We start from the raw sequence: 14,444 nt of genomic DNA, 5'->3' as shown, positions 1-14,444 counted from the left end.
AAAATCTCGCGCCTTTTTAGAACAACAGATAGTTTCTGTTGGCTCTTCTTTTTGAGAAATCTCAAGTTGAGATTTGCTCTTTACAAGCTTTGTAATCTTCTTTAATATAAAGGAAATTATTTGTGTGGCTCCCGAGGACGTAGGCAAATTGCCGAACCTCGTTAAAATCGGTGTTCTTTGTTCTTGCAATTATTTTTGATTAGTAGTGATTTCTTTTTTCCATTGCTTAACACAAGATCCGGTAGGGCAATTCCGTAGAACGGGTGTCAGAGCGTATCTGATATTATCCCCAACACCAACTTGGCATCTTTAGTTCACTTTATGAGCCACAATGTTGGTAATGAATATAACAAACGAATATCAGGTAACATACAGGAATCTACGTCGTGGGCAGTTCAGAATATTCTTCGAACAACCAAACTGAAAGAGACTCGGAAGTTTAGGGAACCGATAAAATCATGACCAACATATCAGGCATGCAATGAGAGATGTTCTACTAAAAACCTGGTCATTAGAAGCAGTTCTGATACCTGACAATGCGAAATCAAGAAGAGAACAAGAACCACGACACCCATAGTTTCTTGAGGGTATCGGCACGATCAGCGCGCCTTTCAATAACCACTCCTAATTTTGGAACAAATAATTGAGATCCGAAAAGTGTTCAGCTTTTAGTTGCACGTCGAAGAGAAGCTCTTAATTTCGCAAGGCGGTGGCGGAAGCAGGGACCACCTTCGTGCAATCGGTGACGGAGATGTCCTTTTCCGGCACGGCTCATACCCAGTCTGCATGGAATTTAAGCAGCAAGGGAAGTGAGCCCCCACCGTTCTCTTCCCTCTGCTACATGGCACATAGATATGCACAGGAAAAATTCAAGCAGCTAACCGAAAGAAGACCGTGGCGTTAGAAATTAATCACATGTATGCCACACTTAGAAACCAAGATATCTCTAAACAAAAATCAATCGAGAACCTTTCCTTTCAAATAGCCTCCCCTTGGATTCTGATAATTACGTTAAGAAGCGCCGTGCAACTTACAAGGTCAAATGGAGAGGTGGCAAAAGAAGAGTAAAAAAAAAAAAAAAAAAAATCCTTCAGAGAAAAAAAAAAAAAAAAAAAAAGATCCTTCCTGTTGAACTGATTAACTGAATAATTGAAAAACCAAAACTCAGCCTCCACAACCTATCAAATGGTAGATTAGGACCTGAAACTCCACTTTCTCTCTTTGTATTCTTCTACTAACTTATAAATTGTCCTCACACAAGAAGCATTGAGTATATAAATCTCGGCAACAAACTTCCAACTTTATCCAAACCAAAGCCAGTTGTTTTATTCTCTGTATTTCAGAAAAAGCCCAAGTTTCCAATTTTTTTTTCCCTACCATATATTGGGGTCTTTTCGGATTTTTATTTTTTATTTCCTTTATTCTCATGAAGAGCCAAACTCCTATCAACAGGAGGCTGCATATCGGCCGTTTCTTTTTCTGCATGTCCTCTTCACCGCATTAATAAAACATCCATTACGTTTGAACTCTTTGTTCAAGCTGCTGGGTATTTATATATATAGCCAGTTATTCCGCAATCACAACTGAAGCCACCCCAGTTCTCAATAGAATTTTGGCCTCAGAGTCTGAAACCCACTTGCAATTCCTACAATATTCCTTGATTCCAAGTCATCTGCTGCTTAATTACTCCTCCTCTATAGCCAAATAATCCAGTATTTGCCAGACCTCAAATCCCAGATTCCCACATACACAGTGCAACACAGACTACATCTTGTACTTCATCTTCTCATCGCCATATGTAGTTTCAAATATTTCAGCCCGTGAGGATAGAAATTGTTTTTGCTCACTTCTTGAGCTCCATTTTTCTTCTCTGGCAATTGTCATTTTGTAACTCTCTCGAGTACGTTTCTTTATTTTACTTTGATGTTTCTTGGTTCATGAGATCAGTCTCCGTATTAATGACAATTGTAAACGGAATGGCTCTATGTAAGTGGGAATTCAAATCTACAAGCGAAAACCCATGCGCAGCTCTAGAATTCAATCTTAATGAGCCACTTGCTGGGCATGTGGAACCAACTCCGAAGCAGTTTTGGGTTCCTGGACCCATTATCATCGGAGCAGGGCCATCTGGCTTAGCCACTGCAGCTTGCCTTCAAGACAAAGGTGTCCCTTCTCTTATACTCGAGAAGGAGAACTGCATCGCCTCCTCGTGGAAGCTTAGGACATACGAACGACTAACCCTCCACCTCCCAAAGCAGTTTTGTGAGCTACCCCTTATGTCATTCCCTGCTAACTTTCCAACATACCCTACTAGAGAGCAGTTCATTAGCTATTTAGAATCTTATGTGGACCACTTCTCCATTAAACATTTGCTTGGGATGGAGGTCAAGTGTGCAGAATATGATTCAAGCATCGGATTCTGGAGAATCCGTGTCAACGACTTGCAGTTTATAACTCGATGGTTAATCGTCGCTACAGGGGAGAACTCAGAGGCCGTCGTTCCGGAGTTCAAAGGGATCATGGATTATAAAGGACAGGTCTTGCATACGAGTTATTATAAGAAAGGAGATGACTTTAGAAGGAAGAAAGTTTTGGTCGTGGGATGTGGGAATTCAGGCATGGAGGTTTGCTTGGATCTCTGTAACAATCAAGCTCAAGCCTCTATTGTTGTTCGAGATAAGGTAACAAGTAATAACCATCCCTTTTATGTTTTGTTCTTTTTCTAGTATGGGTTCCTTTGTTCTCTATCTACATATAGGAATCCTCCCAACCTTTCATTAACACAAATCTTTTCTTGTTTCTTTCTACCGTAGGTTACTTTTGTTCTAGTTAACTAAGATCTTCTCTATTGACATTATGTTTTTTGTCCTTTGATGTTGTTTTATCTTTTCCTGTGTCTGCTCTGATTCTCAATCATCTCTTAGTAACTCACTTGTTTGTTGCTTTGCTTTGTTTTGTTTTGTATACCTATTTCTTGATTGTAAATATATATATATATATATATATATAGAGTCTAACCATGATATAACTTCTTTTATATTGCAGATGCATGTCTTGCCAAGGGAAATACTTGGGATCTCAACCTTTGGTCTCTTAATGTGGCTTCTCAAGTGGTTTCCTATATCAGTGGTAGATAGTATCCTCCTATCCTTATCATGGCTTATACTAGGAAATACCGAAAGATACGGCCTAAGACGACCAAAAGTTGGACCCCTACAACTAAAGAATAAAACAGGGAAGACTCCAGTTCTGGATGTTGGAACCCTAGCGAAGATAAAGAACGGTCAAATACAGGTCTGTACTTTTCTTCTATTAGCACTACATACTATGAACATGAAATCTATGAAACAAATTTTTCACTACACACCGGTCATCAGCAAGATATTGATGATTTATGATACTATTTCTCATGGAATAGCAGGATATCGAGGAATACGTAAGAAAAAAAATAAGTTTAAGCTAAACAAGAGAACAGTTAAGAAGATATATAAGATGTTAAATTTTGGAGTATTAGCAAAAATATATATAAGATGTTAGTTTATTTAATTTTATTTGTTTATATATTTATTTTGGTTATAGAGAACAGTTAAGAACATACGTTCGATAATACTCATTTTTTATAGGTGGTTCCTGGTATAAACCGATTCACAGAGAACGGTGTGGAGTACGTAGACGGGAGGCAGGAGAATTTCGACTCTATCATCTTGGCAACTGGCTACAAGAGCAACGTGCCCTCATGGCTAAAGGCAACTATCTAATCTACTATTCCTATATCACACAAATTCTCATGCTTGTAAGCAATTCTACCTTATACACATGAAGATAATGCTAATACAGTTTTAGTACTTTGTTCCAAAAAAATATTTAGGATAGTAGTATGGCCCATGAAGTAGGAAAAACATTTCTAACAAAGGTAAGGATGTAGGTAAAGGATGATGACAATTACCATGTCAAAGTGAAACAGTAAATGGCATCCCCTTGTAAGTAAGTAAATGGTAATGTTGGAAGCGTTGCACACTCCCATACTACTACATATACCGAGCAGCCATGCTTGGAAAGAAGTGATTCTTGCTATTCAAGGGGGGAAGAAAGGGAAACTATATACTAAGAAAGATGAGTTTAATCTGGATCTAGAGATACAGTTGTCTGAAAGAAAACAAAAGACAACAGAAAATAACCGAAAATTTCAACAGGCAGCCTTATCCTAATGTAAAAGTTACTAGAATACATAAATAGAGATGTATAATCTATGTGAACTCATTTACGAAGCGAGGGCAATGAAAGAGATGAGAAAGATGGGTACACGCAAAAAGCGAAATGTGCTAGAACCTGAAAACATTTAAGTCATAAACACAAATAACTATAAAAATTGCAAGCCTTTAACTTAAAGAACCTTCAAATAGAATACAGAAAAATAAAATGCATAAAACAGAAAGCAACAGGTTACAGCCATTCATTTGTTGTGATAAAGTACAAGCATGGGTAGTAATTAGAATTTTAACCAATTACAACATGGTGGCATTTTAACGGGCATAATATATATTAATACTCCTGACAACTCACCTAGGTATGCAGCTAGAGTATATGGACAGTAATAGAATGGACCATATGGAGTACATGATGGAGATACACCTTGCATTTTGATCATTTGCTGTGGTTCGTTTTCAGTAAGAACAATAACGTGGTAGCCCATCAATGAGGTGGTCCTTTGCACATTTATTCACTTGAGAACCACTGCCATTCACGTGATCTAAGAAGGACCTTACTACCTATTATGTTAAGAACCATCACGATACATGCATTCATGAATGCATCTATACATGTATCTGTACCCATGCTTATGTATATATGTACGCCATATGTTGATTTTGTTCTTGTTCGTTTCAAGGAAGCGGAGTTTTTCAGTAAAGAAAATGGGTTACCAAGGAATCCATTCCCAGGCAATTGGAAAGGAAAGAATGGATTATATGCGACAGGCTTTACCAGGAGAGGATTACTGGGATCTTCTACTGATGCAAAAAGAATTGCAGAGGATATCGCATCTCAATGGAACTTGAAGCCGAAGCATCCACCTTCAGATCTGTAAAAATAGCGACATACCTCAGACCAAACAATAAGGACAGAAGCAACTTGTATCATAACAATAATCCTACAGTTTTCTTTCTCCTTCAGGCAGTGTGCAATGATAGCTAAAAAGGAAAAATCAAAATGCGCATCTTGGCTTGTGAAGCATAATGAGTATAGCAGTATTATTAAGTCATCCCTTCCACGGGCATATATATTGCTTTTTCTTGGATTCCTTGCTTCATGTTGCACCAACCTTTATAATTCATCATAGGTCACCAGCACTATCTATATATATCATTGAGTCTCAAAACTCTAACAGAGAGAGAGAGAGAGAGAGAGAGAGAGAGCTATAATCAAAGCTTGAAAAAATATGACAGATTTCGTCTTGCTTACTAGTGAACTTCCTAAACAAAGATATATGCGGTAACGCCTTATCACCTGCTGCCTAAGCACTCAATCAAATTTGTGAAAGATAGTAATCATCCTTCTCTATCTCATTATAAACAGGTCAGCAGTCATTCTTGCATCCAACACTCTCCCGTCATCCACTTGCCAGCACAAAAGGAAATGATTGCCGTCAAAACAAACAAGAAACGTCTTGGTGGAATCTATGTAAAAGTTATTTCTTAACACACCAGTTATTTCTTAACTACTGTACTGCAGGTTTTACCAGACGTGAACAACAGATACTTTTCCATATGATTCACCAAGCATGGTCCACGGCATCCCAGCATGCCCCAATAAAAGAAGAATAAAGATTCCAAATAAATTCCTATAAAAGGAAGTGGTAATCATCAACTAGAATCCACAATCCCTGTGTCGCATCACAGAAGAATTCATTACGTCACAATCCAAACGAGAACATCCTTCCCTATGTATTATGGTCCAGACATCACTGTCATGAGTTGAAAGTTCCATGATAACTAGATTGGTCCCCTAACCCTCAACCAGCTGATCAGGAAAAGGAGAGCACAGCCTTCGCATGCTAGTAAAGAGGACAACTAGTTAGTTTTCCAATTGGTGACATAATCCCATAGATCACAACAAGGTCACCAGAAGCTTTTTTTCTCCGGAGTCTCTCTGTTGTTTCTCATGTTTACACTGAAGCAAATAGGCATCAAAAGTTTGTTCTCCATAATGCATTAGTTCGAAAGGGACGAACAATCATTCAGAGTTTTCTGCTATTTTGTCAGCTTTTAGTTTAGTTGCAGCGGGGGCTTCACAGACACAGAAAATGTCTATACAAGAGTGGAGAATAACAACACTGAATAAGAATAGTGAATACAAAAAGAACAACACACAAGGATTTAACGTGGTTCGGTCAGTATGACCTACGTCCACGGGCGAGAACAGCAGAGAACTTCACTAATCACAAAAGAGAAGATTACAAAGGAAATCACTGTTGTGTGCGGCGAAAGCCGATTCGGCAAATCAATAGCACACACAAGAACCAATAAATAGATCCCAATAGCACAAGCAATATCCAATCACAGCGAGAACACACAATATACGTGGTTCGGCAAATTATCTACGTCCACGGGGCAAGGAGGGGGGTTACTATTAGAAATCAAGGGGAATACAATTAGGGTTACAAATCTTACCACAAACCCACAAATAAGCCCTAATTTCTCCAAATGGCTCCAACAATAGAAGCCCCAAATCTCCTCTTTTTTCAGCTCAAAATCCTCTCCCTTAAATCCTAAAAACGAGTTAAGGGTATATATACAACTCCCAAACGAAACGGGTTTGAAAACCAAACCTAACCCAAAACCGCTTCGGCGGTCGACCGTCACGGTCGACCGCGCAGGTATCGCGGTCGACTGCCGGGTCGACCACACCAACTCCAGAGACTTTCCAAAGATAGCAGAAACTTTTGCGGTCGACCGTCACGGTCGACCGCCAAGGATCCAGAGGCACAGTGAGGCCCCGTGCACGACTTTGGTCGACCGCCAAAGACCCGCGGTCGATCGCCAAAGACCCGCGGTCGACCGCCAACCTGTCAAACTGCTATTCTTGAGCCCAAACCTGCTATTCTTGCCAATCCTACAAATCTCCACCTCGACAAACGTTTTGTCAAAACCGAGCCGACACCAAACACCCCCAATCAAACTCAACTAATACAACCGGCTACATCTGCAAGACTGCCTACGTATCCTTTTGCCCAAGGAATCAAGCCGAACGTAGTTCATCCAAATGGCCGCCAACGGCCTCAACATCGAAGAATGTTCAATAAATTCAAACAGTGACCAAACTTCACCTGGAACTACTTTGGTCAACATATCAGCAGGGTTGTCCTTAGTGTGGACCTTCTCTAACGTGACATCACCATCATCCAATACGTCACGTACAAAGTAAAATCTGACATCAATGTGCTTCATGCGTGCATGGTAGACTTGGTTCTTAAAGCCAAATAGATAGCCGACATGTTATCACAATATACCTGAATGGTCTCCTGTGTAATCCCCAAATCATCCAACAAACTATGTAGCCACAAAGTCTCCTTCACAGCTTCAGTCACCGCCATATACTCAGCATCCGCAGTAGAGAGAGTCACTGTAGACTGAAGAGTGCATCTCCAACACACCGGTGCACTAGCCAATGTAAAAACATAACATGTAGTGGACCGACGCTTGTCAAGATCTTCGGCATAGTCTAAATCCACGTAGCCAATACAATCACGTTCTGTCTTATCATTCTTCTCAAATATCAAACCAACATCCACGGTACCCTTAATATACCATAGAATCCACTTCATGGCCGCCCAATGACCCTTCCCAGGGTTGTGTATATACCTAGATACAATGCTCATGGCCTATGATAAATCTGGCCTCATACACACCATAGCATACATCAAGCTACCCACTGCACTGGTATATGGAACTTTGGATATGTAGTCCCGATCCTCCACTAAAACTGGTGACATCAAAGCTGAAAGCTTGAAGTGGGGAGCTAATGGAGTACTCACCACCTTGGCATTGCCCTCAAAACTGAATTTTTTCAGCATCTTCTGCAAGTAACTCCTCTGTGTAAGCTTTAATCTCCCCTTCACCCTGTCTCTCTCAATCTCCATACCCAATATCTTCTTAGCCTCTCCCAGGTCATTCATCTCAAATTCAGATGACAGCTCCTTTTTTAATTTCCCTATAGCTGAAGTGTTCCTGGAGGCAATGAGCATATCATCAACATATAATAACAAGTAAATGTGCTCACCATCCTGTAGCTTGTACATATAAACACACGGGTCATAAGGGCTCCTCATATACCCTTGGCCAATCATAAAGCTATCAAACCTCTTGTACCACTATCGCGGTGATTGTTTCAGACCATAAAGAGATTTCTTCAATTTGCACATCAATTCTTTCTTTCCTGCAGCTTTGAACCCCATGGGTTATGTCATGTAGATCTCCTCATCTAAGTCTCCATGTAGAAAGGCCGTCTTCACGTCTATTTAGACAAAATCCAAATCTAGCTGTGCCACTAATGCCAATAGAATCCGAATCGACGAATGTTTCAAAACGGGTGAAAACACCTCGTTGTAATCAACGCCCTCAAGCTGTGCATATCCCTTAGCAACCAATCTGGCTTTGAACCGAATGCCCCCAATAGAAGATCCCTCCTTCTTAGCATACACACACTTGTAACCAATAGCTTTCTTACCCTTAAGTAGCTTTGCAAGTTCCCAAGTATCGTTCTTCTGGAGAGATTGCATCTCCTCCTCCATAGCATTCCTCTACCTAATAGAATCAGGGCTAGACTCTGCCTCCCTAAATGTGAAAGGAACCAAATCATCAACGACCTTCATTGATAAAGCATATGCCACAATGATGTCATCATATCTAGCTGGCCGATGAATCACTCTCCTCGGTCTATCTGCTGCAATGGACTCCTGAGCATGACCCTACTCCTGAACCTCACCATCCACTGTATCCTCCAAATGCCTGACTGTCATCTCATCTCCTCCCAGTGTCACATCTGTAGGAGCCTCAATGGACACAGTGTTGTCTGGAGTGGGTGGAGTCACATCATCCTCCACCTGCTGTGATATCCCTCTGGTCTGATCTTCCTCCACCCGCTGAGGAACTCAAGGCTTCATCATGTACGCCTCATCAAATGTGACATCTCTGCTAATGACCATCTTTTTATCTTGTGAATCCCATAATTTGAAGCCTTTGACACCTTCTCTAAACCCCACAAAGACAGCCTTCATTGCTCTCGGATTCAACTTTTCATCACTAACATGAAAATAAGCTGGACACCCAAATATCCGAAGCGTCTCATAGTCACTAGCCACAGAACCAGACCATCGCTCTATCGGAGTCTTCCCCTATATCACAGTGCACGACAACCTGTTAACGAGATGGCTCGTATAAACTAACGCCTCGGTCCAAAAGGATCTAGACAATCCACTCTGTGTCATCTAACATCGCACCTTCTCTAGCAATGTACGGTTCTGTAGGCGTCAAAAAAATGCTAATAGATATCCCAAGCATAGAGAAGATCACTCAAAAATTCACAAGAAAGGATTTCATACTGTTTTGGAAAAATCAAAACAAATATGAACTGTCTCGCCAGCGAGACAGTCTTTGCTGTCTCGCCAGCGAGACAGTCTTTGCTGTCTCAAAACTACATTTGTAACTGCCCTACACGTGTCCATTAACTGCCAAGGGACGTGGGAAACATCATGGGCGAAAATCACGTGGATAACTGCCAAAATAACGGAGTTTGAAACGTGAGAGAACAGTTACAGCGAGAAACTGCCATTTTCCGAGACAGCATTTACTGTCTCGCTGAGCGAGACAGCAAATTTACTGTCTCGCGGGTCGAGACAGCAAACGCTGTCTCGCCCAGCGAGACAGTAAACACTGTCTCGCCGTACTGACTTCTTCGATTGTTAAGTTTTTGCAGTTACTGACCCTTGAGGCTATAAATACCCCCCTAGGGTCACTTCTGACGAGGATGCAAACACTGTCTCGCCGTACTGATTTCTATGATTGCTGAGTTTTTGCAGTTACAGACCCTTGAGGCTATAAATACCCCCCTAGGGTCACTTCTGACGGGGATCGAGCATTTGTTAGAGCATTCCAGAGCAGAGAGAGAGCAGATTTGAGTTCTTTTCTTGCAACGCCTTGAAATTAAGCTTCGACTTGATTTTAAGAAGAACGACTATCTTACTTCGATAAGATATCGTTTCAATTTCTACTTCGATAACGAAGTTAGAATCATAAGCCCCCTCTTCACGATCTGTGAATCGGCGGTCCACGAACCAAAGCGTTCCCGGCACAGGCAAAGTCCCACGAAAACGAGAATTGATAGACGATTTTCGTGTTTGTTTCTCAAGAGTTGTAATTTTTGTTTTGTTGTGTAGAAAAAGTCTTATAAAAAGATTATTCTTTCGAATTTGTTGTAATCGAACAAAGTTATAATGAATTCCACAGCAGCGACTTTTGAACCAAACAAGCTGGCGACCACAGTGGGAGCCAGCGGCCTCGCTGCCGAGGCCGCGGTGTCGCAACCGATCAAGATCATCATCAATGAAGAGATCGAATACGAATTCGATCAGGCGAAGTTTGAGGAGTATTTATCATCCTCATCCGCGAAATCTTCCTCGTCTCGCAAATATAGGAAGATTTCGAAAAATTTCAAGTCTGCAATTCCAACGGAGGCCGCAGACAAAGATTCTGGCTCGATCGTTGTTAAGGAATCTCCTTGCAACGTCCCTGCTCAAAACGACTCTACACCAGTTACGGAGTCGTTGATCAATAGCTCACCGGTGCTGACGAAAAGAGCTCGTCAGAGACAGCGTCAGCGCCGTGCTCGACAATTGGCTAAGGCCATGCAACAAACCGACGGGGTCCATTACTATGCGGACCTAAAGTCGAGAAAACAGAAAATGACCCAGTTGCCTCAATGGCAAGATAATCATATTTCTGCAAAGCTTACGACGGAGGAATGGACTCTCGTCAAAAGGGCCCGTTCAACCCTTAAAGAACGGATACAAAGGCGTAAGGCGAAGGCTGCCCACGCTCGCGCTCTTCGTCAACGAGCGCAAGAAACCAAGAAAGAGGCGGTGACTGAAAGGCCACCGAAGAATCGTAAAGTCTGGATGCCAAAGACACCACAAGCATCTGTTCCGGGCCCGTCTACTGCAACACCAGTAGAACCCTGGGTTAGCCCAGATTTGTCCAAGTTCAAGATAACAATGGCAGATCGCCTTGGTCCTTCAGTTGATGATCGAGGCAAAGCCCCAGTCAAGGAACAACCATGTCCGGCAAATAAACCATTAATGGTTTCATATGCAGGGGGTCGTAAACACCCTCCTGTCAGAACTGCACAAGTCCAAAACGAGAGAATACCAGTTCACTCTCGTTTAGGACCTCTGAAAACTCCACACCCGCAAGGGGGTGGATTTAAACATTCAACTTTGGATCGCTCAGAGGCGACGACCAGTCGTCCTGTGCATGTTAACAAAGTTCAAAAGCGAAAGATAGGTTGCTCGAATCACAATAATGATGAGCTGTACTATCAGAAAGATAACTCAAGAAAGAGAGTTGTCAGAGAAAATGAGTCTCATTGCGCTTGCGAGAGACTCATTAAAGCAGTGTTGACAGAATGCGGATGCTCTAAGAATAATTCAACAAGAGTCTCCGTATTTCAAAGATTGTCCAATGAAGCGTCAAGACCCAAAACAAGACGTTTCAACAAAACGAAATCTGTAATCCGACAAGATGAGCTTCCTGAGGTCACTATCAACATGACCAATAAAGGAAAGCAAAAGTCAGTTAACTACGACCCTGATTTCTCTCCGGGAGGGAGAGTTGAGCGGGGTCTTTCTCAAAGGATGGCGCGGTTACAAAGAAGAGCCAACTTACGTCGAGATTACAGGAGAATGCACGAGGGTTTATCTTCAGATGAAGAATTGTCGGATACTTGTTCCGCTATTGCATCGGACGATACTGCATCCAGTGTTGGACGAGCCAGAGAATCATTCGCGATCACGCCGGATCAACTAGCTCAAATGCTGCAAGAAGCGTTGGCTAAACAACGCGAAGAAATTAGAGCTGAGTTCAAAACCGAAATGGAGTTGACTATGCAGCAGATGCGAGATTTGCAGGTGCAGCAACACCAACCGGAGTCGAGCCAGAAGGCGGAATCCAGCCGGCGTAATGAAGAGGATGAGACAATATTTGAAGATCCTCCTCCAGATAAAGACAACTCCGGAAGCGATCCGACCAAGTCAGCCACTCAACCTCCACAGATCTATTTGAAGAAAAGCGAGGAAGAGGACAAGAAGATGCACGATCTTGAGAGCAAAGTCAACGCTTTGATGACGGCTCAAGAAGTGAAGAAAACGGGCATCCCATACCCGTACCCGAGGGAGTGGGACCTGATTCCTTATCCCCAGAAATTTAATTTGATTAACTTTACTCCTTTTGATGGCAGGGGTTCACCAACTCAGCACTTGATCTATTTCAAGTCGCATCTCGGCGCAATATCTGGGAACGAAGCCCTGATGGTCCGGTCATTCGTAGGAACCCTTCGCGGGCCTGCCTTCGATTGGTACCGACGCCTTAAGCCTGGGAGTATCACTAGCTGGGCAGACATGGAAGAGTTATTCCTCACCAATTTCTTCGACGACGACACGGAAGTCTCGATCGGCACGTTGTTGGATGAGAAGCAGAAGGATGGGGAATCGGTTGATGTCTTTGTCAAACGATTCCGGGACAAAGCGGTGAACTGCAGAGATCCACTCACTGAGGAATTTATTCTGCAAACATGTCATAATAATCTGTCCTTGGATGTATTAGAAGTGGTGGGGGTTGTTCCCTCTAAAACTTGGAAAGAGATGAAAGTAAGAGGTGAACAAGCTGAACGCTTCCTCAAGAGAAAGAATTTGGAGCGAGGTTTGCCACCAGCTAATAATCAGAATCAAAATCAAAAGCAGAACTTTAACCCTCGAGGCAGAGGAAGAGGGTCTGTAGCCGCTGTGGACGCACATCAGACGTCACAACAGCCACCGCAACAACCGCAACAATCATCCTTCCAGTTGGCGCCAAACCAGAATCAACAGCCTTCGAAGCAGTTTAAGAATTCTGAGCCCAGATTCCCAAAGGAATACTCTTTCAAAGATGATGAAGTTCCGGTCATCTTCAAATACTTGTTAGAGAACAACAAGATCAAGCTTCCACCGGTCACAAACCAAGAAGAAGCAACGAAGATCAATGACCCAAAGTATTGTGCATATCACAGAAGGGTCCACCATCCTACTAAGACATGTTATGTTTTAAAGGATAAAATTCAAACATTGATTGATGTTGGTATTGTGACACCGAAGCCAAAGGAGAAGAAGGTAGGCGCAAACGCGGTCTCTATTAGCTTCGGATCGGTTCCTTTGTCCTGGTTTCAAGCCGAGCCAGTATCAAAGGTCAAGATGCAAACCATCAACGATGACCCTCATGGACAGCGCCAGAAGGGGCTCGTATCTCACACAGCCCCCAACGGCGAAATCCTTTGGGTTCATCCGGATTTGCTTGAAGATGAACAGTGGACGACACCCACGTCGAAGAAGAAGTCAAAGGGCAAGGGAAAGGAGAAGTCCTGCTATGGAGCCTCGGCGATTCCCGAGAAGAACGATGAGGATATAGCAGCTTTATCACTTTCTGATGGAGAACAGGAAGTTTTTGCTACAAGAAGTGGAAACGAGTACCATTATAGGTATCCGGAAACCTCAGATCCAAATGCCAAAACTCTTACGGAGCTGGGGGTAGCCATAACTCCACCAGTAGCAGCTGAAAAACCTCAGAAAGTTGTTAAGCAAAAAGAAAAAGAACCTCAACACAGAGAGGTTCAAATTCCGAAGCAGTCTCGTTTTAGTCGACCGATTGGACGAGACAAACCGGAAAGCTCGAACGCACCATATCGTTTCGACGTTATGGCTCAGCTGGCTAATATCCCAGCAAGAATCACATTGTACGAGTTGCTGCGCCTCTCAAAAGAAACCAGAGAAGCTTTACAAGAAGCTTTGGCTGATTCTGAAGTATTCTTAACTCAGGTCAAGCCAGCTCCTGAAGAGCCAGAATCGTCAGTGCAGCATTGCAATCTGGCAGCCACCAAATTTCCTTGCATTGCTTTCACAAAAGAAGACATGCAAGTCAGGAATTCAAAGCATGATAGACCGTTATATTTTACTGGATATATCGGTTCGAGCATGGTTAACCGGATCCAAGTCGATCCGGGTTCCGCTGTTAGTATCATGCCACTTCGTTTAATGTACCACCTCGGAATTACCGCCAGCAAGTTAGCCTCCACTAGAACGGTTATCTATGGTTTCAACACAAGCGGGTCACGACCGTTGGGAAAAATCCGGGTGAAGTGTCAAC

At 42.5% G+C, this 14,444-nt stretch overlaps 1 protein-coding gene across 2 annotated transcripts; it reads left to right on the top strand.

Moving 5' to 3' along the window:
• Positions 1,298-5,268, top strand: LOC109822844 (indole-3-pyruvate monooxygenase YUCCA2-like). Of its 2 annotated transcripts, none has more exons than XM_020389105.1 (4): positions 1,298-2,681; positions 3,046-3,294; positions 3,624-3,793; positions 4,889-4,974. In XM_020389105.1, the coding sequence occupies exons 1-3, from the start codon at positions 1,938-1,940 to the stop codon at positions 3,756-3,758; spliced, it is 1,128 nt and encodes a 375-aa protein (XP_020244694.1). In that variant the 5' UTR covers positions 1,298-1,937; the 3' UTR covers positions 3,759-3,793; positions 4,889-4,974. The 2 variants fall into 2 exon arrangements, with proteins under 2 accessions (XP_020244694.1, XP_020244693.1); XM_020389104.1 differs by having other exon boundaries at positions 1,300-2,681; positions 3,624-3,746; positions 4,889-5,268.

The sequence above is a fragment of the Asparagus officinalis genome, chromosome 8 (assembly GCF_001876935.1).
Source record: "Asparagus officinalis chromosome 8, Aspof.V1, whole genome shotgun sequence".
Classification (NCBI taxonomy): Eukaryota; Viridiplantae; Streptophyta; class Magnoliopsida; order Asparagales; family Asparagaceae; genus Asparagus; species Asparagus officinalis.
This window is presented reverse-complemented; position numbering and strand designations above follow the sequence as displayed.